This window comes from Molothrus aeneus, chromosome 10 (assembly GCF_037042795.1).
Source record: "Molothrus aeneus isolate 106 chromosome 10, BPBGC_Maene_1.0, whole genome shotgun sequence".
Taxonomy (NCBI): Eukaryota; Metazoa; Chordata; class Aves; order Passeriformes; family Icteridae; genus Molothrus; species Molothrus aeneus.
Window position 1 is genome coordinate 16,567,094 of NC_089655.1, and position 26,860 is coordinate 16,593,953.

General features: G+C 42.9%; 1 protein-coding gene across 2 annotated transcripts in view; it reads left to right on the plus strand.

Annotated features, from left to right (window-relative positions):
* Positions 1 to 26,860, plus strand: part of DIS3L2 (DIS3 like 3'-5' exoribonuclease 2) — a 180,414-nt gene that overhangs the window by 56,910 nt on the left and 96,644 nt on the right. For both annotated transcript variants that reach the window (XM_066556844.1, XM_066556845.1), the window contains 4 exons: positions 274 to 508; positions 12,758 to 12,864; positions 14,056 to 14,303; positions 20,883 to 21,056. In XM_066556844.1, the coding sequence (XP_066412941.1) occupies positions 274 to 508; positions 12,758 to 12,864; positions 14,056 to 14,303; positions 20,883 to 21,056 (764 nt within the window). The remainder of the gene's footprint in view (positions 1 to 273; positions 509 to 12,757; positions 12,865 to 14,055; positions 14,304 to 20,882; positions 21,057 to 26,860) is intronic.

Genomic DNA, 26,860 nt, shown 5'->3' on the forward strand with positions numbered 1-26,860 from the left:
GTATGGTTATGCTCTAGATACACTTTGGATACATTATTGTCACAGTTGAGGTATTGCAAAAGCTCTGCCGTTCCAGTCTTTATCCTACTGAGGTACCTCTTTTGATTGTGCAATATCTGTGGCTAATTACACCGCAATTGCAGTGCGCCACCAGCCACCCACAATTCATTGTCAGCTCCTTGGGGATGCAAATGAAAAAGGAAAGATAATGTTTTCTTTCTTCAGTCCAGTGATTTAGCTTGCCTCTGTTTTTTTAATCCCCTGTTCCTTCAGGTAATAAAGCCAGATGGTAGTGACAAAGAAACAGAAGTCACACATGAATCAGACGTCCCTGAGGACATGCTGGGGACTTGTGTTCCACAAGAGACAGCGAAAGGCGATGCTCAAAGTCCGGATGTCATTATAGAAGCTCAATTTGATGATAATGATGCAGAGCATGGACAAGACCACTTGCAGGATATGTTGACTGATGACATTAAGAAACTTTCCCTGGATAATGGTGAAAAGGGTGAGTAGATCAGGTTGCGGATTTTAGGCCTTTATTTGAGCAGACTGTTGAAGTATTACTTGGTTGCCTCGCTTTGCTGCAAGATATAAAATACAGGCATAAAAGCTTTAATGCCTTATCACTTCTATCCCTTTCTGCTATACTGTCTTCATGGTTTTGAATGGATATTAATGGCTGGGGTTTATGTAGCTTTGATTGATGCAAAGTAAATCTGCGAAACAGAAGTCACACCTTTAGATTTGCAATTCTCGGGGCTGTCTGGGGACTGCTGGTTGCTGTTCAATTCAAGATGCTGCTGTAGTGGTTTCCTTCCTTGCAGCTTGGCCAGCCAATCTCTGTGTCTCGGTTTGGGGATAAGAATATATTTCCTTGGGGGCAGTTAAGTTTGTTGCTGTTTTCAAACAGTTGAGTTATGAGCAACTTAAAGATTTGGTCTGTTTATAAAGAAAATTGCACTAAAACCTAAAGCCAATTATGCGATCTGTTTTGAAGGCAAACTTATTTTATTCTGAATCTGAATTCCATCCAAGCCATCAAGTGTTGCTTAGGGCAAAATAAAATAGGCTCCCCTGTCCCAAAACTAACGCTTATGCAGCGCTTTGCATGTCCTTTCTAGTATTAAATCCCTTCCTGAAGAGCTGTGTGTTGAAAGGATTCTGACAATTGGCACATTTAATGTGCCATGAATGGTTTGCTGGGGCAGATATTCTGGTGTGTTCCTGTTGCTTGCCCCAGTTGTCCAGAAGAGGTGGCAGTAACTTAGGACCAAGTAATTGTTGGACTCTGACAAATCTTGGTGGTGGTTATAAAGCTGTCCTATTTAATACCTTGTGTTTTCCTGAGATATTTGAAGATGCACAGACCCCTGCCTGTACTATTGGTAGACTTCCATTTTTCACACCCATCTGTTAATAAAACAGGAAATAATATTTGAAGGAGGTGTTGTAGTTTTTATGACAAAGCATTGGTTTCACCTCATGAATGGACCTGCCACCTTACCAGTTTGTGATGCTATTTCCTTCTGGGTATCTCCACTGTGGAGTTCCTGCCAAGGCACGTGAACCGACTCATATCTTATTCCATTCCTTTCCAGGATACAAGTTGATTTGGGAGTTACTCATCTTGTCTGTGGATGTTGTACACAGGTGGTTTTTAACACCAGCTGTTTTGCAGTCTATTGCAGCTGCACACCACTGGGCAGCTTTGACTCAACAATTCTCCTGAGTCACATGTTGTGTCTGTTGCATCTTTGTTGCTTCTGATAGCAGTGCCAAATTAAACATTGTAGAAGTACATTCTAGTTTGATACCAGCATCTAAAATAAATACAGGCTTGAGCCAGTATTTTACTTTAGTTGTGTGACTGTTCTTTAGTTTAAAGAGTTGATGAGAGTTATTTTTTTTTGGTGCATCATAGTTCCTCGAGATGCTCTAGAGTGACCTGTGTTGGAAGTTATCAAGTCATCTCTCAAAATCTGTGCCATCTGAGAGGGTTTTGCCATTTGATTTTCTCTTTGGAGAATATTTGTGGGACAAATGTGAGATCAGCTTAGTGTCTGCACAGTTGAAATCCAACTTTTCCACTGCAATTGCCTTAGCCAACTGTTTTCTTTTGTTTTCAAGGTCTTTCCGTGTTGATCCTTAACAAGCTTTGTGGCTGGTGTGGATGTGCCAGTTAAATTTCTGCTGAGTTTGTGTTTTGCTATCACCTCTTTTAATATTTGCCTCAGCTTCTTTGGCCATATAACCCATATGGAGTTTTCCCTACTTTCTTCTTTCTCTGCTTTTTAATACCATCCCTTTTTTATACGTATAAAGTTTATGATGCTGATTTTTCTGAAGGTGTTTTTGAGTAGTTGATGATTGCTTTGGCTTGTATCCTGTCCTTCATACAATTTCTCATATCATCACTTATCCAGATTTTCAGTCTTGCCTGGAAAACAGCTATAGTTATTCTAGCATCACTGATAACTGTTGTGAAAAAAAGAAAAAATCCTGGCAAATTCAGCCTTCACAGGTGTGGCTCAAAATGCTTTTTTAAAAGCACTAAACACACTTTTTTAAGGTAGAACTGAACCTCAGAGGGTAAAATCAGTTGGACTTCCTAAGGCCATGCACAGGAAGGTGGTGCTGGCATTGGAGGTGGAGGGCTCTGCAGGGCTGGGCTGTGGTGGGTGCAGGTGCCCTTCCCTGGGGATGTGGGCCTCTCCTGGGAGAGCTGCTTGGCTGCTGTTGCTGCTGAACTTCCTACATGTGAGACTTTTCTTTCATGTTACATCCCTTCTGCTGGAAACATCTACTGCAGTAAAGCAGGATGGAAGTTGGGATTCATGGGGGGATTTCTTCCTACCCACCAAACCCAGTGCTTTGCTTGCTTTCCCTGAGAGCATTGCTTTGCAGGGCTTATCACACAGTCCCATTGTATGGCCTTATGCACTGAAGGGAACAGGAGGAATTTTCTTTCATTTAAGACTTGTGGCCAGCACAAGTCTTAAATGAGCACTTGTGATGGGCTTTCTTCCTTTTTTGGAAGGGTTTTTTGAAGGTTTCAAACTGGCCAAAGATTCTATCGAAGATAATATATTAATGAAACAAAATCAAGAAACAGTCTATTATGTTCTCATGTGCACTTATTGTATGTATTTGCTTACATACATGTGTGTGTATGTGTATATTTATAAAAAGATCCATATATATATATATATATATATATATATATATATATATATATATATATATATATATATATATATAAATAAGACCTACCAAAATTCAAACTAAATAAAAAACCCACAAGATTTCTGGAGGTGAAAAATATCCATAACTACTGTAATGGAATCAAAAGGACATTTTACTTATTCTGGGCAAAAAACCCAGAGCCAGGTTGACACTGTGCTCAAATCTTTGTTCACGAACACAAGCCCTACAGTTCTCTGCTCTCAATTGCAAGATGCCTTTTGTCCTTCCTGATGCAGGAGTAGGATTGCACAATATCTCTACTGGCTCATCTGTTCTGATGCCCATGGTCAGAATGAACCATGAAGAATAAAAGTAGATGCGTCATTCAAATAAGAGCAGTCTGGGAGCGCAAACTGTTTTGATGTCTTTTCTTCCTTGGCCTGGGTCCCGTCCCTTCTCATGGCTCTGTTCCTCTCCAGAGCACAGTCACCCTCTCCATCTCTAGTTACACGCTGGGGCAAAGAATTTTGGGGTTGGCCCTCACTGTCAGAAGCTCTGAAGCATGAAACATTGTGTACACTGATTATGGCCTAGATTTGAGGGACTGAATTTCCCTGAAGTCATTGTACCTTGGATTTCCTGTGCCTCTGTGGGGCTTAGGGCAAACTGGTAGAAATTGTTATTATGCACAAGTCTGCAGCCTTAGACTCACGTGTTGGATCTGTTTTCTGTGCTGCTGTTATGAGAGCTGTGCTTCCTGCCTTTCTACTCCTGAGTCCCCAGAAGGGATGGGATAAGCAAGAGGGAAGTCCATGCAAGTGAAGAGACCATTGCATTCAGCCTAATTCTCAGCCCATGTACTTTCTTGTGCTCATAAAAGTGAGTCAGTCTTGCTTCGCTCAAGGATATTTAAATAGAAATTCATATTTGGTTTCACTCTGCCAAAGATGTCCTAGTCAAATGAGTTTGCTCTGCTTATCTGGACTTTTCTTGCAAAGAGTTGGGGTTAAAGATCATCTTTGAAAAGTCTTCAGTTGAGGAAGTGACAGCCATTCTCCTCTCCAGCACCTGCTTCTACACAAAGACCAATACTGTCCTGTTCCACAGTTAAATTGTTTGAATGTTAAGCTTTGGCATTTGGTCTTGCAAAGTTGAAAATATCTTTTTCTCTTAGATTTTCAGATGTATTTCCAAAGTGTAAATATCTATATGCTGAACAAACTTTCTGCTTTTTTTTCCTTTAAAAGACAGTAAGAATGAGCACCCTGAATAAAGTTTCTCAGCTTCCTTAGTAGAGTCCTTCAAACCCTCTTTGGGATTTCTGTTCCCTACTGAAATGTGGCAAGAGAACAAGGCAATAGCATCATGGCAGTAGTCTGAATCACCAGTGTGTACACAGAAAAAATTAATTCCCTGTAGTGCTTGGTACTGACATGCAAGTCCTCTGTGTTGTACCGTGAGACCTCAGCTTACCCTGTGTTACTACTGTCCACAGAACTCATTCACCAGTCAAAATGACCTTTGCCAGGTCTGTAATTCTTAATCCTCATTCACATTGACCACTGCAAAGGAGGTCATGTAACTTTTATCATTTACTGCTGGCCTAGAATACATTACTTCTGTGACTTTTCACTGCAGTAGGAGGATTTTCTTTATATTCCATTTCAATATGTAATAAAAAATGGAAACTCTGTATCTCTCAACCTGGGAAAAGTGCAAAATGTTCTGTACAGAATAGTTTATGATACTGTATCCCTACACAGACTGTGAGTCACTTGAGTTTCCTACAAATGTGAGCTGTCTCTTGTTAAATATTGGAATCAGATTTCTCTGATAAAGAAACATCAGCAATTGAACAGTAGCAGCTACTTGCACTCATGAGAATGGCAGCTGTTCTAATAAAAGTGCCTCAGCCCTTCTTTAGCAAAATGATATCAAATAAAAGTTTGTAAAGAAGTGTCTCTATGCCAGAAGCTATCCTTGTCAAACTCGTTTGCTCAGCTTTTTTCAGCTCTTCTCACGGGAGATCTTACTCCACCAGATATACAAAATATCCTGCTTCCCACGGGGGTGGAAGTCATCAAGCTGGTGGACTGGCTGCCCTGGCAGCAATCAGAGAGTTTTGTTTGTTCAGGATTTCCACTTACACCTACCCTACTGCAAATCAGAGCTTGGATATGTGAATGTCTGAAGCTTGCCCATTGCCTTGACGTAATGAAATTTGAGCAGAAATAGCTCATTTACAGGCAGAGTGGGCTCACACGAACTGAGTAACCAATGGATAATGGGTAGGGTCAACAGAATTTGGAAGCTGCTGCAGAATTTGCTCATGTGTCCCTGTCTGTTCAGCATTCACCAGGTGGAGAGGTCAATCTTTATCAAGTCAAATGTGACTGTCAGTCTCTAGTAGTCCTGATAAGATCAGAAATGATAACCTAAAATTGCTTGGTGTCCATACTGCTGCTGACTGGAGCTGTATTTTGAGTATTTCAGGATTGCTTGACTTAACTGAAATGGGGGTGTTTGGTAAGTTCACTGTAAGGTTGTGTAATAATGGCATCAAGCCTTTCTTTTCTCCAGGTGATGTTCTAGGGTCAGTGCTTAGAAGGGTTTTTGGATCTTTCTAGCAAAATAGAAAAATGTATTTATAATGCAGAGTTTAGTCTCTGTTTTGCAGTTCTGCACTTCTCATGCACTTCCATGTCCCCTCTAGTGCTTTTGTGTCCTCTCTCTCCTTTTAAGCTTTACAAGGTGCCTACTTGCCTTTTGTGCTTTCCTCTGGCACCTGGGGTCCTGCAGTTACCAATGTCTTGTATTGGCCCAGGCAGAATTCAGAGAGTTACTGCTGTTCCTCTCCTTGGCCAGGTCTGGTAGATGAAATTATGGTGACAAAAATCTGGATTACGAGCTGAAGCTCTGCTCTGCTCAGGCTCAGCCTTTCCGTTTAGCAGCCATGAAGTCTGGCATATTTGGAGTCCACCAACCTCACTGGCTGCTGGAAGGAGCAAGTGGTGTTCTCCCTCTTCTCCAGAGGCTCCTGTTCACTCTGAGTGCTTTTAAGGAGCTTCACTGTTCTTTCCTAGCCTGCAGCCTTCTGGAGATGGATCATCTCCACTGCATAGCTCTTAAAATTTCTAGGCCACAGCAGAGTGAAAGCTCACCAGGAAATCTTCTCAGTTACATGGCTTTTAATAGAAATCCTTGAGGTGGAACTGTCAAAAATCAGATCAGTTTCACTCTGCTGAAGCCTGGAAAGCCAGCAGAGAAGCTGGAGCAGTTTCAGCTGTTCGAGACAGCTCTGTATTAGCTTATCCTAAGTTCATGTTTATGGCTCTCTGGATGTAGCTCTTCTGGTTGTTGCTATAACATTTCTTAAATGACAGCATACATTTCTAGCAGAATAAACAGTATAGCAACTGAAGAGAAGTGTTCTACTGGTATTGAACAAATTGGGCTTTATGGTTGCATTGATTAAATGCTATGGGCTGAAAAAGCTCCAGTTATTTTTTTGTTGTAAAGCTGAAGCCTGCAATGGAAGTTAATGTTGGGAAAGTTCCTTACACTGTTCTTCCCTAGTAAGTTATCTTGACCCCCAAGTCACTTCTTAAGTACTGGAAAAAATAAATTACTTAGGCAATTAGGTAACAGGAATTAGATTAAGTTCAGCATATTACCATATGTTCCTGAGTTCACCTATGTTTCTCCTTTGAGTTACATGTTTAGGTCAAGTGAATGAGAGGGCATGGTACTGAGACTGAATGGTGGGTGTGGAGATAAACAGAGTATGGTCATTGTTACAGCAAGATTTCCAGGATGAAGCAGATTAGGATTCATTCAGCCAACATATTTTCCATTGAATAGTAATATTGGACACACAGACTTCGGGAACAAATGCACCTGCAGGAAGGAAGAACATTAAGTAAATAGGCAAAATACTCAATGGAATTCTTTTTGTAACATTTTAGTTTTGCTTGTTATTAATATTTCTGTAGGCTGCAGCACCACCTGATTTTTTGTAGGTTTAATTCTGTTGCAATAAGGCTTCCAACCCCTCTGCTGACTGAGTGCTTCTCAAGGACATGGGACAGCCAGGAGGTCAGTGTAGCCATGCTGTGGTTGTAGCAGTGTTTCTGTGTTCTATCTGCTGGGCTAGAAGGCAGCTTCCCAAAATTATGTTGGTCTTTGCTGTGCATCAGACTTGGAGGGTTCTAAGAAAAAGTGACACTCTTGTCTCATTTTTCTGCCATCTCCTCCATCCCTCCTTGTGGAGGTGGCTAAATATAAGTAAATAATTACATGCTTGGCTGCCTTGCATGTCTGAGGGAGCCAGCTGTACTCACATCTTCACATTGCCTTTGCTCTGCTATTGCAGATGCTTGTCTGTGCTCCACACATCTGTTATTAAGCCTTTTCTCTCCCTCTCTGAGGGTCTCTTCCTGCCTGTGCATCTCCAAAAATCTTGATGCTAATCATCTGAGTCTCCCAGTCCTCCCTTCAGTGTGCCCTTGGGCAGGCAGGTGTGCGTGCTCAGGTGTTAAGACATGAACAGCTGTGGCAGGGTGAGTTTGCTTAAATGAGTATTCAAAAATAAACATCTCTGAGGAGGTTAGTCCTGTTCATTAGACACACAGCTCTGCAGTGAGACAGCTCAGGAGTGCTGCATGGTTTGGAGCTGCTTTGCTTCTTACTGCAGAGCCTTCTTCCACTGCACATGGGAGCTGTTAGGCTGATTTTGGACAGGCAGCATGTGTTAAATTCCAAGGCTGTTGGCTTAAGTCTTGTTGCAGTGAAATATCTGTCTTTCCTCCATCACAGGTGGAAGGCTCTGGGTGGGGAGGTATAAATGCAAAGTACTGCTTTTTCTGTGACACTTTGCTAGGTGATCCTACTTATAGGGTGTTTAAAATAGATACCAGTTTTGGATAGTACCTGGTACCAAGTGAAACTGCACTTTCCTTCTTCCCTACCTTTTGGTAGCTTTGTGTTCTGAAGAAAAAAACTGTTCTGTGCCAAGAAACCATCAATTGCAGAATATGAAGAGTCCTTGTACTTTCTTCTAAGCAACAACATTTCCTTCTTGTTATCCCTAAAAATTAAGATTGTAGCAGAATAGTGTAGCCCAGACCAAATCTCTGGGTATGCATGTATCACTTTTGGATTGAAGGGAGTATCATTTCCTAGCGTCTGTTGTGTCCTAATATAGACAGAATTGCAAAAACACATCCTTTGTGCGTGTGACACACAGTGTCAGGAGATATTTACAATAAATCAGTCTGTTTTACACCACTCAGGTATTTGGTACTAAAACATAATATCCTGAAAACTGCTTCTTGAAACTGACCTCAGAGGACCTGAGTGCTGTTGCTTCATTAGTAAGTAGTTGGCTTTGCCACTGAAAGGTTTACAGCTCTGCTGGTGTCTGAGCACTGAGCTGAAGAACAGTATTTTCTGATGGGATTCTTAAATACTCCCATGTAGAGTAACCCTGCTTCTCAAGTACATTTTTTTTTCTAGCTGAAGTAGCAAACATTGAACATTGAAGTATTTTCTTAAAAAACTTGGCTTTTTCCATTCAGGGAGGGAGATTTCTTTTTCAGTAAGTTGTGTTTGAGATCTGAAACTATGATATATTTTCATTTGCAAGTGGATACTGCATCTTTAATTGTATTCTTTTTGGACAGAATTGCAAATTTCCACAGTGACCAATGCAAACCTAGTGAAAATAATTTTGGATCTGTCATAAGAAATTAGAATTCTAGTCTGATGATTTTTGGTCCACTTTGGCCACCTTATAATGTGATGGTAATTGATTTGTAAAAGGAAATTCGGGGGGCTTTAAAAAAAAGTAATGTTTGACCTAGGAATGCCTGTCAGGCAAATCTAAGTGTGTATTGAAGCTGCCTAAATGGATCTCTTACAGAGGGAGGCAAATTCCAAGTGTGCTGGATCTGTTCATTGGTAATAACATAACTAATTTGAGTTGCTTTTTGTGTCTAGTGCCTAATTTTTTTTTAAGTAAGGCTATTACAGTTTTGGTTTGTCAGATAATCGCTGAAAGGAAAACACTGAGATTATAATGCAGTTTCACTGGATCCTGGTTGCTGAAGTGTGTTTTCACTGTAAGATAAGCTTATGAAGTACTGCCCAAGCTAACATAGTAAATCTTTCTCAGAAAACATGTCTTTGCCTAGGGTGGAAATATTGAATGGTCATTGGATAACCACTGCAGTAAAGGGGTCAGAATAATTCATTTTTAGTTTGGCATAATGCAAGGAGTTTCTTCCCACCTTCCCAGCACAAAATCCTGCTCCTCTCACAAATTGTCCCTCCTTTAGGATTGCCTCCATGGCTCTGCCCTGTTGTGGGAGATGTTTGTATCTCCCAGCTGAGTTTTTCTAGACCATCAGTCTCTATTGGGGCCCTGTTACAGCCCCTCTGTGCTCAGCCCCACTGAAGGGGAGGAGGATGTGTAATGAGGGAGAGGGACTGTCAGAGATGACTTCAGGAAACTCAGGTTTCATACTCTGGTGGTAGATTATTGCTGCTGTGACTGAGATTCCTGTGCAGCACTTTGACAATTGAGCCAGGTGGACATTGGACCTGGGTAGTTGTCCCTTCTGAGCTGAAGCTTTTGTCACGGGGATTCCTCATGGCTGATGCTTTGCTGCTGTAGACCCCTGAGCAGTAGATGTAGCCCTGATATCAACAGAATTTTGACTTCAGAAGGAGCAGCTACAAGCTCTAGGGAAGTCTACATCTCTTAGCTCCAGGATTAGAGAGTTCCTCGTGTCTCTTCTTCCCCGTCCTTTGTTTCAGGAGCATTTGCCCTTAGTAAATGTGTGTGATGGTATTTAAGATCATGAAGTTGGTTAAAAAAGAGGGGTAAGAAGAAGTAGATGACTGGGATTAGCTTCCTTTTTTCTTTCTGTTGATGGAGTAGTTGTAGATCCCAGACTCTGCCTGCTGGAGTCTCTCATAATCCCAGGATTTTTTGGGAGGGATGCTGAAATTGGCGAGACCGCTGCAGAAGACGCTCTCCAGCCAGCCAGAGGGCCCTGGTTGATGCTGGCCATGAAGGAAAAGGCAAGTTCTATCATCTGCCATGGTGGGAATTTGGGTGCTTTCTGATACCTGTCCTGGGTTCTCATGGGGCTTGTCTTCAGCAGGAAGGGGGGCAGTGCCCCAGCCCAGGCCCAGGAAAGCCTGGCCACCCATTTGCTGTTTTCCTGTGACAGCTGCATCCTGGTGCTCCTGTGCTTTTGCATGTGTGTATGTGTGACTTCCCCAGGACATCCCTGCTGGCTTCTTTTCACCAGAGAAAACTGCTTCAGTGAAAATGTCTAAGTGACTTTCTAGGGAGATGGTCATTGGAAGGATAAGTGGAAAAAAGGCAGTGCTAACAAGGACATGTTCCTCACGTGACTCTGGGTGCTTTTTTCATTCTTGCCTGCTGAACCTTGAGTCACTGCTGCTGTTCTGCTACGCTGGGAGAGCAGTGAATGCAGCTCTTGCTTTTTCCAAAACACGTTTAGTTCTGGTTTCTCTTCCCACCAGTATGTGCTGTTCCTTGGAGAGGGTTCACTCCAGTTAAGCCCTGGGTTTGTGGCAGGTGTGCCTAGAGGCATGGCCTTTGGAAGGCTCCCAACTTCCCTGTGTCCTCTGCCCTGTCCAGTTTTCCTCTGTTCCAGATCATTTTGTTCTTTGCCCAGGCTGTCTTTATGATTGACACACCATAAACTGATTGCTTGAAAATTTATAAGAAAACAAAATGGCTCCTGGCTTTCATTCTTTGCTAAATGATTGCCTGGTATGACCTTTAGCTGGCAGAAACCTTAGAGGAGGCAAGCAAATCAGGTAACCTTGGTATTCCCCACTTTTTAACTGCTTACAATTTTACAAGCAATTTTTTTCCCTACCTTGTTTGTCACCATGAAACTCTGGGTGGTTTTATCCTGTAGTAATGCTGGTTTTGGCAAGTCTGAGTTCATTTTAGTAGAAGTAAATCAGAAATGGTTTTGCTGCTTCTATTATTGGGGCTCTTGTAAGAAAAGTAGATTTTTATTTAAACCCCTGAATACCTGTTCATTCTCCTCTCAGCATTGCTAGCAAGTCAATGAAGATAAAATAAAAGTAAAGACACTTAGAAAAAGATCTCTGGGGAGAGGAAGAGCATATCAGAAGGCAAAGCTGAGGATAATTAGCAGCATATGAGAACGAGAGTGTGTCATTAGAGCAAAGTGTCATTGTCAAGCGACTGCTGGGGTAGCATTGCCTGGAGGCAGTGCAGTGTCCCTGTGTGGGGACACAGCCATCTGTGAAAGTGCCCTGGTGGTGGTGGGACACAGCCAAAGCCTTGGGGAAGCTGCTGTCCCACTGCCCCCCTTCCCGAGCGCCGGTCCCGCCACCGGCACTGCTCCATCCCTCATGTCACCAGCAGCCAGCCTGGGGCTCTGTGGGACAGACAGTCCCATCTGGGACCAGGGTCTGTGTGTCACCACAGAGCTTCTGCAGCCTTTCTCACATGGGTGAGTGCTGCTGGCCTCCTGCAGCACAGGCTTCAGCAAAGCGTTGCTTTATCTCGCATCTTCTAAGGGAAGCAGTGACAGCTACGTCCCTTGGAACTTGCAGTCGGTGCCACGGTCTCTCTTTAGGAAAGCAAGATTTCTTTTGAACACCCTAGGCCTGATTTTAGCACATGTGCTCAAGATGGATGTGATTACCATACAAATGGAAAAAGTCAGCCATCTCTCTTGAGCAGACAAGAGCACATGGATGCTTCCATCCCAAAAATTCTGGCAGAGCAGTAACCAGAGGCTGTCAGCAGGGATGCAGCTCAAGGACAGCTGAGTCCCAGCCTTCTCCATGGCAAAGATCACTTTGGATGTTTGTATACATTAAATGCCAGCCATCTGTAGCAGATGCTCCCAAACTCACATACCTGAATATTTGAAAATTTCTAACTAGAAATTGACTAGAAATTGACACTTGATTTTATCAATATTATCAGCATCTGGTCCAAAGATCTCAGGGGAAGAAAGCTCTTGTTCATATGTAGTGATTACTTCTATAAGGCTTTTCATAAGCCTGGTCCACAGCTGAAGAGGGTCAGCTTAGTAGATATGATTTCAGTTTCAAAGATAACATATTTTATAACCCTGCATAATGTTTTTAAAGGAAATTAAATGAATGTATGTAGGAAAGGACTGCTTATGTAATGTTAATGACTCCAACTAAGAAATGCCACAAAATTCTTAGCCCATAGTATTTAATAAACAGAACTTGTTTCTACCACTTTGTCTGTTATGACTGATATAGTCCTCCTTACAAAGTTGAGATTTATTTTGATTTTTGTTGTTTTTCAGCACGTCTGCATGGTAAGTGAACATGTATCTGCTGTCTGTTGTAGTCCAGAGAAATAATTATTTCATGCTTGGCAATTCTAACACCTGAGAGATCTTTTTCCTTTCAAATAAGTCTACTACATGCATATTGTATTGTACTTTAGAGCAAGGCCTGAGACAAATTTGTCATGGAAATGTGCTACAGTAACTTCCTGTGTGTTTTGATGCAGGGAAGGCTGCTGGGGTCACTGGTGTGCACAGAACAAAGCAAGATGATGGACCCAAGGTCAATGATCCCAGGCTCCTCCCAGATGAGTTTCTTCAAAGGACAGCCAAGGTAAATCCATGGAGAGTGACAAGTAAGCACGTGTGTGCTCCCAAAGGCTGAAGGAGACCAGGCCTGGCCTCCCTGTAGCCTCTATCTGTTGATCTTTGAGTCTCATTCTCCATTTCAGAGAGAGTAATTGTCTGATCTGATAAAAATCAAGTGACTTGTTATTTTTACCAATTTTCCTAGGTTAAATTCCCTTTGTTTGTCATGCAAAATTATTTAGCAAGATTCAGGAAAAAGATTGGATACTAATATGAGCGTCAGGATATCCAAAGTTGTCAGAATTAATTCTTACAGACTTTGGAAAGGCTGCTAGTACTGTTGATTCGAGAGTTGAGTCAATCTCTGAATGTTAAGAGACCAGAAAAGGGCTGCTGGGTCAGACTGGGTCAGGTCTCTTCCATGTCTTGTGCTTTCCCTTGCAGCCTCTGATTCTGGTCCTGTTGTTGGCTGGGCTGCTCTGGTCTCATCCAGTGTGGCAATTCCAGCACTCAGAATTGTGCAGAGGTGCAGCTCCTGAAACCTTCTGGAAGGGCTCCTTTTTGTAAGCTTAGGAAATCGGCTATAATGTTTCTGTTATCCAGTGATTTATTATGGTCTACAAAAATATAGCCTGGATGAACACCTCTCTGGAACAATTATTTAGTGATATTGTAATTTATTATTCTTTTCAAAGCCATCTTGTATAAAGGTAAAATAACCCCTAACTTCAGAAAGCACAGAGAGAAGGAGAGAACTGCCAAATTCCCAACAGCACATCCTTTCCTGTGGTTAGCATTGGATCTGCCAGCGGCACCGTTTTTGGACTGGCCTGGTCTGTGCTGACTGTTGAAATCACAGGCCGAGAATACAAATGTAAGATTTTACAGGAGTTGCTTGTATTTTGTGGCTAATTCCCTGCATTTGGAAGCATCTGCTTCTTGTCTGGTTTTGTTCTGTAATCAAGAAAATTGCTGTAGAGAGCTAACACTTGGAAAGCACTTAGCTCTTCTATAGCCATGAGCAAGATGGCAAGGAAAATACATTGTAAAGAAGGTACTCAGTTAAAAAATGCACACACATATACACATACAGGGAAAACAAGATATAGACCTTGTGACTTTTCCAGTTACTCTGCTGAGCCTTTGGGTATTCTCATTCTGCTAAATAAAGTAAGTTTCTCTGAAGGTATTAATTGTAGAAACTTGCCTCTCCCAGGTGGTGTATATTTTGGAAAAGAAGCATTCTCGAGCAGCTACGGGTTTCATCAAACTTCTGGCTGACAGGAACAGTGAACTCTTCAAGAGGTGTGCCATGTTCTCACCTGTGGACCACAGGGTGCCCAGGGTCTATGTGCCCTTGGCTGATTGCCCTCCAGACTTTGTGAGCAAGCCTGAGGCCTATTCACAGACGCTCTTCATCTGTCGCATCGTGGACTGGAAAGAAGACAGCAACTTTGCATCAGGGTATGTGGCTGCCATCAGAACTAGAGATGACTGGCATTTCTAGTTGGAAGTTTTGTTTTCATTTAATTCGTTACAAAATGGAGAGCAGAAATCTGTTAACAAGCTGCTTGTCTTGTGTCCCTCTGGTGGATAAATTCTGTTGGGATGAGGGGCAGCTCATCATTAGTTAATCTCATAAATGTTAAGTTCTTCAAGTGCTTTCTTTAGTGCTGGTGCATCACAGCATTGATGAGTGCATGGTCCAGGGGGAGCACACATGCTCAGCCTGACCAGCACAAGCACCATGGGGTGCTGGCAGCCTTCCTGTCTTTCCTCCCTGTTTGGAAGAGTAGTACACAGTGTGCAGACATTTCCCTTCTGCCAGGGGAAGATCAGTGGCTGTGAAGCTCATCTTTAGTTTTTACACCTTTGCTGGTAAGAATTAGAAGGAAGTCACAGATTTTTGTGGTTTTAAAGTTGCACTGGTTCAAGGAGGAATAGTAGAAATCAAGAGAAGATTCATTCCCTCCTGAAGCATGTGAGAAGGGTGTTGTACTCTGTGTGTTTCATCAGGCAGTGTAAAGTCATCACTGTCCAGAGTTCAAATTGCTGGCAGTGCTGTGAAGAAGGAAATTTTAAGCCAGTGCTACACAAATGGCCTATGCTGGGCTGGATCCAGAATGCAAGTTTATTTTGCCTCTCCATGAAGAAGACTGGTTTTCAGCATTTTCACTTTTTTCTTTGGTACTGCTGTAGGGTGACAAACTCCCACCTGGAGTGGCCAGGCTGTTTCTATTGAATGGGTCTCAATAAGAAATGGAGGATCTTGGTCAATCTATTTGGTTATCTTGGGAATACTTAGTAGTCCTGGTTTAGTTGGTAATCCAGAGTGGATAACTCTGTGGCCATACTGTGGTCAGATTTTACAGGTGCATCTGGATGTAATCTGGAGCATGTGCAGTAGTGGGAGTTGTTCATAAAGTCCAGTTTTCTCTTCCCCTTGCAAAGCAGTTCTGATGGGGTAGCACAGCTGATGTACAGTATGAGCACTGCAGGTTTGGGAGTCCTCAGCTCAAATTGCTGGTAAAGCTTAATACTTAGAGAAAACCTGTTTTAAGAATAAGTGTGATGGCAGAGATCTATCAGCCCTAGAACTAAAAGTAAACTCAAGTCCTCATTTCACAGAGTTTATCAGTTGCAGCTGATTTGTGGGCCCAGTAATAGCAAGTTTCATGTGTGCTCCTTGAGAGCCACGTGAACCATGAGGTCACTCAGTGTTTCCTAGATAAACTGCAGTGCATGAACTGCAGTGGCCTCCCTTTGAGCCCCACTTAACTTGGGTCTGGCTGTGCTGTGAACTTCACTGAGAATAAGTTTCTTACTGGCAGAGATTTGCTTTGTCTTCTTTGACTCCAACTGAGAAAAGACTGGAGGGTGATTGTAGTGCTTGGCTTTTTGTCATGAACAACCCCCCTTTCAGCAGAAACAGGGGAAATTAGGAGGATGGGCTAATATATTTTTTATTGGCTAATGTGTGTGTCTTTAGTCTGTACTTCTGACAATATTGGATATTCTCATCTGTCTGGTTTGATCGTTTCCAAGATGTAAAGGGTGTTGTCAGGAAAGAAAATGTCCATGATTGTGTTCATACATAGTCGTTTCCTCTGGGAGCTGGTTGCACTTCAGTAAGTGCCTTGTGGACATGAGAGCATAAAACCTTGGTGACCCCTTTTGTTTTTAGCCATAAGTAATTCTTGTATAAACACTGAAAGACAAGGAAACCTCTTGAATGTCCCAAAGGATTCTGTTTGCTTTTGGGCTCATTTTTAAGCTCGTTTATAAGCCATGTTACCTTGTTTATAATGAGTTGTATTACTGATCGTGGCCCCCCTGAAGAGGAGAAGACCAGGTGATCTGCAGATTTGTTTTTATGAACTTTTTTGTGCACCCTTACTTCTGCCCACAAAGTTCCTGATATGCCCTTGGCACCACCACCATGGTTTTGAAGGTGTCTGGACAGAGAGAGCCTGTTGGTCATCGCCCCGCACTGTCTGCTGGAAGTGTGTCAAGGGAAACTCCCTCCAGAGCTGGCAGTCATGTCTCCTGGATGCTTTGGGTGTTTCTAGGTACTCTCCATCCTGCAGATGAACTCTCCAGACTGGTCATGCACCTTCCTCAGCTTTCCTTTTCCCTTGGGAAATTCAGTGCCAAGTTTCCAAGCACAGTTAATGACCCAGATTGGTCCTCACAGTGACCATGTGTGGGTGGAGAAATGAGATGCCTCTGCCAAGACTTTGATGGTGGCACTGGCTACCTAGAGTGTTCACCTGCACAGGGGCAACCTGAGAGTCCCTGGAGGTCCCTTGGGGAGGGGGGTGCGTTTCTGTGTCATGATTGCCACCTGGTGGTCACCAGCGTGACACTGTCCCCTCCAAAGGCCACCCTGTCACCCCGACTGTGCTGGGAGGACTGAGGAGGAACTCATGGCTCCAGGTCATGCTGGCCATGCCCTGAGTTGAGCTGCTGTGCTCCCTCCTGCATGTGAAGTGACTTTACCTTGGCAGTGAAATGCTGTATAACTGTACCTGCTTCAGGTAACAGATAAAGCAAATTAGCTCCAAGACATTCTCCTTTTCCAGAAAAATATTGCAAGTACTGCCATGTACCATTATTTTCTGGTGACTATTTTCAGTGTTGGAGTTCAGGGTTATTTGGAGTATTAGTCCAGATGTCTCTGCACTTTTGCAGATGGTTAAGGTGGAATTTTTTTGTCCCCACATGTGATGATGGATGAGACTATATTAAAAAACAACTAATAGAAAAGCATGGAATCACCAACTGCCTCTGTGTCACATTGGGCTTGTGACCATTCTAGCTTGGGATCTTAGATATTGGTCTGTCAAGGTGACATCATTTGTTCCAGCTTTTACAATAAAATGAAATGTTGCAGGGTGTTATTTCACTTGCTGCTGTTTCCAAAGCCACTTGAGTGGCTGGAATTCTTTTCATCTCTGGCATTTTATTCTGTTTTTTTTTTTTTTTTTAATACAAAAGTATATTTCGTGTGAGGGGTAATAACCAGATACCTTGGGTCGTTCAGTGTAAGGCTCAAGGGAAGGTCCAATCCTCTCAACAGAGCAGTGTAGCTCTGTTGAAAAAACACCTTCTAGCAGATGGGAGTGTCCCTCAGTAAAGCTTTGTTCCCTTGGCACAGCTAACCGCCTTGTGGGACACCCTCATCCATGTTGGGAGCACCACGCTGCTCCTGTGCTCCGATGGGACATGGCCTGGCAGCTGCAGGAAGGCAACTCCATGATGTGAAGCAGGGCTGGACTGAGCTCTTGAGCACTGGGGTTCCATGGCACAGCTCTCTGTCCCTCTGATGCTCAGCCCTGCAGCCCTCTCACCATCTCCACTGGCACCTGTGGCCTTTCTCAAGCCTGTGCAGCTCTGTCTGAGCTCTGGGCAGTGGGAGCATCCTGGTGGGCTTCTTCCTTAAGGACTGGTGGCTTATGTGGGGGGTGTTCTCCTGCTGCTGAAAGAAGCCCTCCATGTAGGATGACTGGACAATCTGTTCCAGGAGAAGCTGAGCGAGGGTGTTAAGTTCCCAATGGAAGTTATTCACTCCAATGTGGGAGCCTGCCTGGCTTTTCAAAGGAAACAAGCCTTATGTAATCCTGCTTTGTCTTTTTGGAGAGTTCTCATCGTGTAACCTTTGAATGCACAGGCCAGTTTCAACTCAGTGGAGTTGAAGTGGAAGGGAGAGAGCTCAAATGTTCCTAGAGATGGATGGGTGAATGATGAGTGTCACCATGAGAGGGAAGATGGCAGCTTGAGGGTGGCTGTGCCCCAGGTGCACATCCTGGCAGGTTAAATTCTGGTGAGTGGGCACCTTGGAGCACTTCTGCAATCTTGCAGCTATGGCTGATTTGGAGAAATAGCCTTCTGCCCCAACCATGGCATGTTCCAGTTAGTGCACGCTACACCATGTCTGACATCAATCCAAGGGTATTCAAGGAATTCAAGGTAATGCTCCCCCATCAGCGTCACAGAAAAGAAATGTTTACGTCTGTAACCGTTGTAACTCTTTTTTGCCTTTTGACATTTAAAAAAAAAAAAGAGATGCACGCAAGCCCAGGGTGTCACAGACACTGTGACTCCCTGGGAGTGAACGTCTGAGCGCTGCTGGGCCCAGTGCCCCTGGTTGTTTATAAGCCTCTTGAACTATTCTTGCTGCCCTTGGTGGCCGTGGAGCCCCAGGAATGATTTTGCAGCCTGGCTGTTACTCTGGGGCCGTCGGTGATCCTATATGCATTACCTTTGATCACATGCTGTCCTGTCAGATTTTGCTCTGATGCAAGTCATCATGCCTTCGTGACTGTAACATGGCCCCAATTAAAGTCAGTTATACACTTTTTATTTCAAGGTACTTGGGAAATGTTCCCTGGAACACTGTAAATCAAATGTTAATTACTATTAAAAAAATATTAGTCCTATATCAAACCTCTGGGTAAACCCCTTATGGTTCGTAATCTAATTTCAGTAAACGGATCAAGAGGAGCATGGGTTTGAAGAGTGAGCTGGAAAGCACTCTGGCATTCAGAGGTCCTTTCCATGGCTTGTCCTGTAGATGTCCAGCTGCCCTCCTGGTGCACTTCCCAGATCTGCCCTGCCGAAAGAAGGGACACCTAAGACTCAAGCTCTTGACATTTCTGCTGGGTAGGGCAATGTGTCCTCTCTTTTCCTGTTTTGTTTTTTCCATCCTTGGCAGCGCTGCTGGGTCTGTAGACCCACAGGCTCATCCTTGCTCAGTCCCAGCTCTGCACCAGACGTGTGAAATGAAGTGGTGATTTCTCTGTTTTATTGTTACTGCTGAGAGAGAGGGAGATAAAACTGATGCCTCATTTATTTACATTAAAATAAGGATTAGACTGGGACCCAGCTGCAGGAACCGAGAATTCAGCCACGATGCCAAATGCACACGTATTTCTGCCATACAGTTTGTACATAAAATTGAAACAATAAAGGGAAATATCTTTTATCCTTGTTTTCATTTTTATTTTAAAGCTAGACAATGTGAACTCTACAATTTACCACACCATGAAGCGAGCAATCCTTTCCAGCATATTACACAATGTGACAGGTTTATTACACAGCCCTTCCCGTTGTGAAGAAAGAGCTTTGCTCCCATAAAGAAGATGGGCTCGCTTGTGCTGAGAGTTTGGGGTTTGTTCTGTGGGTTTATGGCACATTTGAAGCCTTGAGACCAGCTTGCTTGTCCAAATAACAAGTGCACTGTTTTGGCCCTAATTTAGGAAAGTCATTAGTGTCTGTTCTCACTCATTGGAATTAAAGCAGAAGGATCAATATAATGATTGTGTATTTTATGCAGTGGAAAAACACTTATTAGAGTGGCTGTTTTTGTGCTGTGTTATTACCCCTCTCTTTTGTGTCATATTTTGATGGATTTGCCTTAATTTCAGTTGTAATCTTCTTGGGTCAGGAACATTATCTCTATTGACTGTAATGTGCATTGGCCTAATGGCAGTATATTAAAAAAATAAAAAGTAATTTAACTCTGTGTACTATAGAGCAATCTAAAGGTGAGAAAGGGGACAGGGGGAGCCACTGTGTGACATGGGTTCTCATGGGATATTTGTAATCAGCTGGAGAGGGAACAAATGTCTCGCTCCTTTGGAGTTCTGCTTTGCACAGCGTCCAGAGCTGAGCCTTGTTTGACACCAGAGCTGTTGGACAGATCCATGCTGGGGTTTGCACTGGGGCAGATGGAAACTTTCTCCAAGCACAATAGAGCAGCAATTTCATCTACGTGTGCAGAGTACTTCATCAAGCACTGTTAGCATGGGGGGGACAATTTCCCCTGTCTGGGACTTGTTTCTAGATCCTTGGCCTCTCTCCAGTTAGCTCTGGGTTCAGAGGCTTCTGCTTAGCCATAAGAGGAGGAACAAATGACTGGGAATGCTGAGGTTCTGTAAGGAGCCTGGGAGATGGTTGGAAAGATGATCTGTGGGTGTGTTGTGTGACTCCTGTCAGGGAGGCAGTGTGGGTTCTTCACACCTCTGTCTTCACAGGGCCTCGGTTTGCCCAGGCAGAGCTGTGTATCCTTTGGGATGGAGAGCAGTGTACTGAGCTCCCTGTGGAGCTCTCTGGTATCTGGTGTGAATCTATTCTTCATTTTGGTAGTAGAAATGAGTCATCTTTTTCAGTGGTGAGGAGGGAGGGTCTCAAGACAGCCATGTGTAATGCAAGAGCTGCCTGTGTGGCTGTGCTTTTCTTATCTCTGTTGGATGCATTTTTATCTAAATTGGAAACTTTTTACCTTCACAAAAACCTAATAGTTTAAAATATCTATTTCAAATGAGATACACAAAAACAGCCCAGGGTAGTGCTTGGTGAGTGTTTTGCATCTTCAGCAGACACAAGTCATGGTATGGTTTGAATTCCTGCTAAGTTCTCTGCCAAAACTCAGGGAGAAGTGAAAGAAGTGTATTAGAGAGCTCAGCAGCTTCTCTGCAGGGACAATAACAACGTGACAGTAGTAATTATACACTTTAAAAAAGCATCCCTTTCTTTCTGCAGGCAGTTGTGCAAAAGTCTTGGACAGGCCGGAGAGATCGAGCCAGAATCAGAAGGGATCCTGACAGAGTACGGTGTGGATTTCTCTGACTTTTCCCCTGAAGTCCTGGAATGTCTTCCCCAGAACCTGCCCTGGGTTATCTCACCAGGAGAGCTGGCCAAAAGAAGAGATTTAAGGTAACAGCAAAAAGCATGGTCTAACACTCCTTGGGTTGATGCAGGGTTGTGCTATTTTGTTTTGCTTTCATCACATTTTGTAAAGGCACTGACTTTATAACATGTATCATGTTATACCTTAGCTGTGCTAGAAAGCATAGAAAGAAACTACTTTTGAAAGTACTGACAAACTCAGAAGATCAGTTACTTGGAGAAGTATTCTCTGAGACAGAGAGGCTTTTTCTCAAAAGAACTATTGAAAAATTGAAAATTTGGTGTTCGGCACCTAATCTGAAAGTTTTATGATTTTGTCTGGAATGTATTATGCATTTTAGTGGTAGTTTTATAGCAGAGATTTTCTGAATGCCTGGCAGATGATTGATCTGGGATGTTGTTGCTCTGAGACTTGAGACAGATAAAGACTGTCCACCTACCTCACATCAACCATCCCTGCAATTCAGTGGTGATCCCAACCAGCTTTCAGGAACTTCACAGCCTGTTGAGTGGCAGACATTGACATTACTGGACTACCCAAAACTAGTAGATTTGCTACACTTCTAAGTGTCAGATTTTAGAGACATCCTTACCAGAAAAGATTTAAGGACCAAAGAAAAATTATTTGTTTAGAACCTCACTTTGCAATAAAGGATGATGCAGGCAAACAATAAATACATTATTAAGAAGACACCGTGTGTTCTGCTTCCAGCCTTGCTCATGCTGGAGCATCCTGACTCAGTTGGCAGATTCATTGCTGGCTTGTGTAATGCTGAGGTGAAGCAGCCCTAGGAGGCTGATGCCTCTGGTCACTGCACTGGTACAAACACCTTTATATACGCAGCAAGCTCCTCTTCCTCTTCATTTATCTGTGTTACTGGTATGGACATTAGCAATTTGAGCAGATAAACTGATAAACTGCAGCCATTTTTATTTCAAGGCTGAAAATGTATTTGTATCTGTACGTGTACTCCAGGTGTTACTTTGGACCTAATTCTGCTCTGGAGCCTACAGCCTCCTTACTGTTTCAGCTTTCTGGATTTCCACTGCCATACAGTGGAATAATTCAGCAGAGAATCACACTCCTGATTGACTAATGCTACCACTCAGACTGCAGGCTTCAGGTAGCATTAAAAAAAAAAGTAGACACTGAACGCTGGTGTTCAGATGTCACTTGAAAGTGCTTATTTTTATATTCTTGACTACAGTTCAGTAGCCTTCTCTGTTTCTTCTGACCGAGTTCTTTTAAGCAAATAAAGAGCTTGACTTGTCTCCAGTCAGACAGTCAGTTTTGGAAACAAATTCCAAGTGCATTTCTTGCTTTTATTGCTGAATTATTACACTGGGACTTATCAAGGTGATAACAGTTCTGCGGTTAAGCCATTTAAATCCCTCTCTGCCCCTTCCTGACCACAGTGCACACTACAAAGTAGATTTCCTTTTGATCCTCTCAAATATAAACATATAACAGTCAAAATTTTTAAGACAATTATTTGAGCTTAATTTGCTAATCCTTTTAATGTCAACTGCCACACTGCTGACTAACCAGTCTGTGGTCTAAACACATATGGAGATAACATGAGACTTCTAGTTATGGAAAATAAAATACAAGTGAGTCTTCCTTGTAATTTCCTCACAGAAAAGGGTTTGTCTACCCAGAAAGAAGATGAATTTTATTGGTAAATGCAGTGTGAATTGTCGGGAGGTGGTGTCAGGTAGTTGGAGACCTGGCTGGCATCTCTGATGAGTGAGACCAGGAGACCTTGAGACTGTTTTTGACAAGTCCCAAGGTAGCTTGGCCTTAACTTGTTATTAGATATCAGCTTTCATATTGTCAGCAGTAAGTGTGCTGTGGTCTGCACTGTCCTACAAAGGGCCAGCACAGCATCCAGAAGAACACACCTGAACTTGGGTGTCTGTTCTGGGTGCACATCTGAGTTATGCCTTGTTTCCCAGGGGATCTCACACACCTGCCTCTCTGAGTGCCCATCTTTTCTGTACTTTGTGCATGGTGATCTGTCAGGGTTCCCAGATTACTGTACAGTAGTCTGAGAGTATAATATAAATTAATTTCAGTGAAACTAAAACTCATCTTTTCTCCTAAAACAGCTATGTTAACACTTGTAAATACCTCATCTAATTCAGTTTACACATTGCTTGCTTGACTAGAGTAAACATGTTAGAGTTTAGCTTAAAGTACTTCCACCTCTAGTAAATCCTCTGCAGTTCTGTAATATAGGGCTGTAAATTTTCTAGTGTCATGTATAAAAGTTGCATTTGGAACTGAGACCCAAAAAATGTCTTGTGTTTTTGTGTTTCCTCTTCCTGAGATAACTTTTCCTTGTTTCCTTTTATCTTGGGAAATGACCCTTTCCTCCTCAAAAGGCAGTTTGTGTGTTCTGCTGAGCAGTGTCCGAGGTGCGGTCTGGGAGTCAGAGTTCGGAGCGTGCAGAGAGTGCCCTGCACCAGAGGTGTTTGTCAGTGTGGTTGTAGATGGAACTGAGACAATGTGTTTCACCAAGCCACTGAGGCTGGGCAAGAGGGAAAGGCATTTTAACCATGCCATCTTGTAAATATGTTCCTTGATCTTCCTGCAAGTCTTCCAGTTTTACAGGAAGCCTGTTCTTGCCATGCATATTCTATTTGGACAGCAAGTGTGATCTCACCTACACAGCCTGTGTAGAATTGCTTCCAAGAGATCTTTTTTTTCCTTCACTTCTCTAGTAATAGCTCACAAAGAAAGGTTTACATAATATTTCAATATTACTTAAGGCAGAAAATATCCAAACCTTGTGGATGGCTTTGACATGATTTAACCGGCTTAGCACTCTGCTCTGCCACTTTTACAGTTTTACCATGGACATCTGTTTCTCACCTGCATGGGTTTATTTGTAAAATTAGACAAGTATTTCACAGGCATTCCCAGCTTACTTGTTTCTAAAGAGCACCCAAAACTTGTAATGAAGAGCACTGGGCAAGTATTAGGTGTTGGCATTGCATCCTGCAGTTGAATTTTAGAGAGAGCAGGAAGGTTCATGAAGTATCAGAATGTGTGGTTGAAGAAACTTCCCTTCCAGAGACTTAAAATATGATAATACAGATAGGACTGGAGTGCTCATTTTATTATTCAGGTTGACTGGAGTTGGTATTTGTTTCATTAGAAGTTTGAGAAGTGTTTGGTTTCTGCTTTTTGGGAAACTTTGGAGGATTAATGTCATAGAGACAAATGTTGATGGGTGCAAAGTTTCAACCACTTTCCGGTCTTTTCCAGTGTTACAACATGTAATTTTCATTTCCGTGTTTGCTTTGGGACAAAAATGTAGCCCCTGAAGAAAAGAGAGGTGAGGGCAAAGAAGGAAATACAAATTTCAGAGGTGGGTGCAGGAGCTGGAGGCAGAGGGAGGAGGAGGCCATTTGAAGAGGTCCTGCCAGGAATCTAAGAAACCCAAAAGCTATTTCTAAGACTCATTCCAAATGTTTCTAATTTCATTCATATCTTTTTGTTTCCTTTACTGCTTAACTGGGACAAGAAAGTAAAGCCAGGAAAGTCCAATCATAGTGGGAAACAAAAACCTAAATATTGGAGAGAGAAAAAAGGCCTTTCTTTGCAAAGCAATTCTGCCTTTTGCTTGTCTCCCATTGTTGGTGTTACTGTGGAAAATGTATAACATCACTTTTTTGGAAAGTGTTAGAACCTGTTCAAGTAGAGATGGTTTATATAGTCTAACATGGAAGAACTAGAGGATATCTATTTCTTTACCATTTGCCTAATAATAAGTGAGCCTGTTGACCTCCGCTGGACTATTACAAATGTGAAACTTGGCACTCAAAATTGCTTGCTCTAAATTTTCCAGTTGCTTTCTCTTTTTCCATTTGATGTCATCCTGCCAACTAGTGATTTTATTATTATAAACAGGACATTGTATTCACTTTTAAGAAGAAATATGAAGCTGAAGGTAAAATTACAAACTGCAGTTTCTCAGCTGGCAAAATACAAAACAATGAGCTAAAAATACTGAGCAGAGAAAGGGTGTTGTGGCAGGGAACTCTGAAATATCTACAAGATGGATGTGTTCTGAGGAGCAGAAACTGACTTCAGCTGAGCAGGGCTAAACTCTGAAGAATCATCAGATTGTTCAGATTGGAAGGCAGATCTAGAGATCATCTACTCCAATCCCATTGTTCAAAGCTGGGTTAGCTGGAGCAGGCTGCTCAGGGCTGTGCCCATTTGGGGTTTGGATAGCTCCAAAGATGAAGATTCCATAACCCCTCTGAGGAACATGTTCTGGGGTTCAGAAAAACATGTGGTTTTGCCTTCAAGTAGATTCTCCTGTGTTTTGTGCCCATTGTCTCTTGTCCTGTTGGATACCACTGGAAATTGTCTTGCTGTTTTTACTCCCTATATCAGGTGTATTTTCACATTGAAGAGATCTCCCTGCCTGAGCCTTCTCTTCTCAAAGCTGAACAGTCCCAGCTCTCTCAGCCTCTCCTTGTAGGTTGGATGCTCTTATTCCTTAATCATCATCAAGGCACTTCAGCAAACTTGCAGCCCTTTGTTGACATCTCCCTGGTACTGGGGAGCCCAGAACTGGACACAGCACTCCAGTTGTGATCTCACCAGTGCCAGGCAGAGGGGAAGGGTTGAAGGAATGCATCCTTTGGCCTTCTGGCAACACTCCTCCTGGTGCAGCCCAGGAGGCTCTTGGCTGCCTTTGCTGCAGTGACATTTTGTTGGTTCATGTTTAACTTGTCCATCAGGACATCCTTTTCTGCCAAGCTGCTTTCCAGCTGGTTCTTCCCCAATCTGTGCTGGTGCATGGGGCTGTTCCTCCCTGTGTGCAGGACTCTGTTTTTCCCTTTGAGCTTCATGAGATTCCCATCAGACCCTTTCTCTGCCAAGGTCCCTCTGAAGGGCTGTTCTTCCCACAATGCTGAAAGGGCAGCAGAGGGGGCCAGCCAGGATGCCCTGCATTGGCAGGAGACAATTAGAGCTCACTTGCTTCCCTGGCAGGGCAGAGTTGCTGAACTTTGCTCTTGCAGGCAAATGAAGCTTTCAGTTAAAATTTGCATCTTGCTATTTCAGCACAGGACCTCAACTGCAACTGATCCAAGTTGTTGAAGGCCAAATTTGTAATTTTGGCTGCCCCTTCAGAAACGTGGCATCCTTCCTTTGGGAAGAAGAGCAGAGGTGCTCTGCTGTGTCCCTCTGCCCACTGGGGAGGGAGGCTCTGTTGGTACCTGCACTGCAGCTCTATTTTGCTTTTATTTCTTTCTCAAGGAGTGTTACAGCTGGTAACAGGGATTAGCACTGTGTATAGTAAGGGTTTGACAGCATGGTCTTTGCTGTAGATGCCCAAGGAGATTATTGGCTGATAAAATTTGAGGTGATGGTAAAAATGGCAGCCTTGAGCTGTGCAAGGGGTGTTGGAGGAAAGCAGTCAGCCTCTGAAACAGATGTCTTTCCAAGGCAGGTGGACAACTTTAGTTAGGAATGAGTGCAGGGCAGATAAAACATCGTTAAACAACTTGTTTCCTGGAGATTTTCCACTACAAAAAGCTAGTGTTAAGTAGAGCAAGTCTTACTCAGCTATAATAGGATATGTAAGTATGCTCTGGTTTCTGATGGAAACTGAGAAATGACTTGTTTAGCAAATGTATAAGCAACATTGCTTCAGAACTGACTGTTATCTTGGAGTGGAGACACAAAAAGGGCCAGATTGTGATCTCTGCTCTCACTGAGCTGTTCTGTGACTGATTAAATGTTCTCCATAGAGAGATACATTGGATTAGATACATAGGTGATTTACAAAGGATTATTCAGTGGTGTCTAA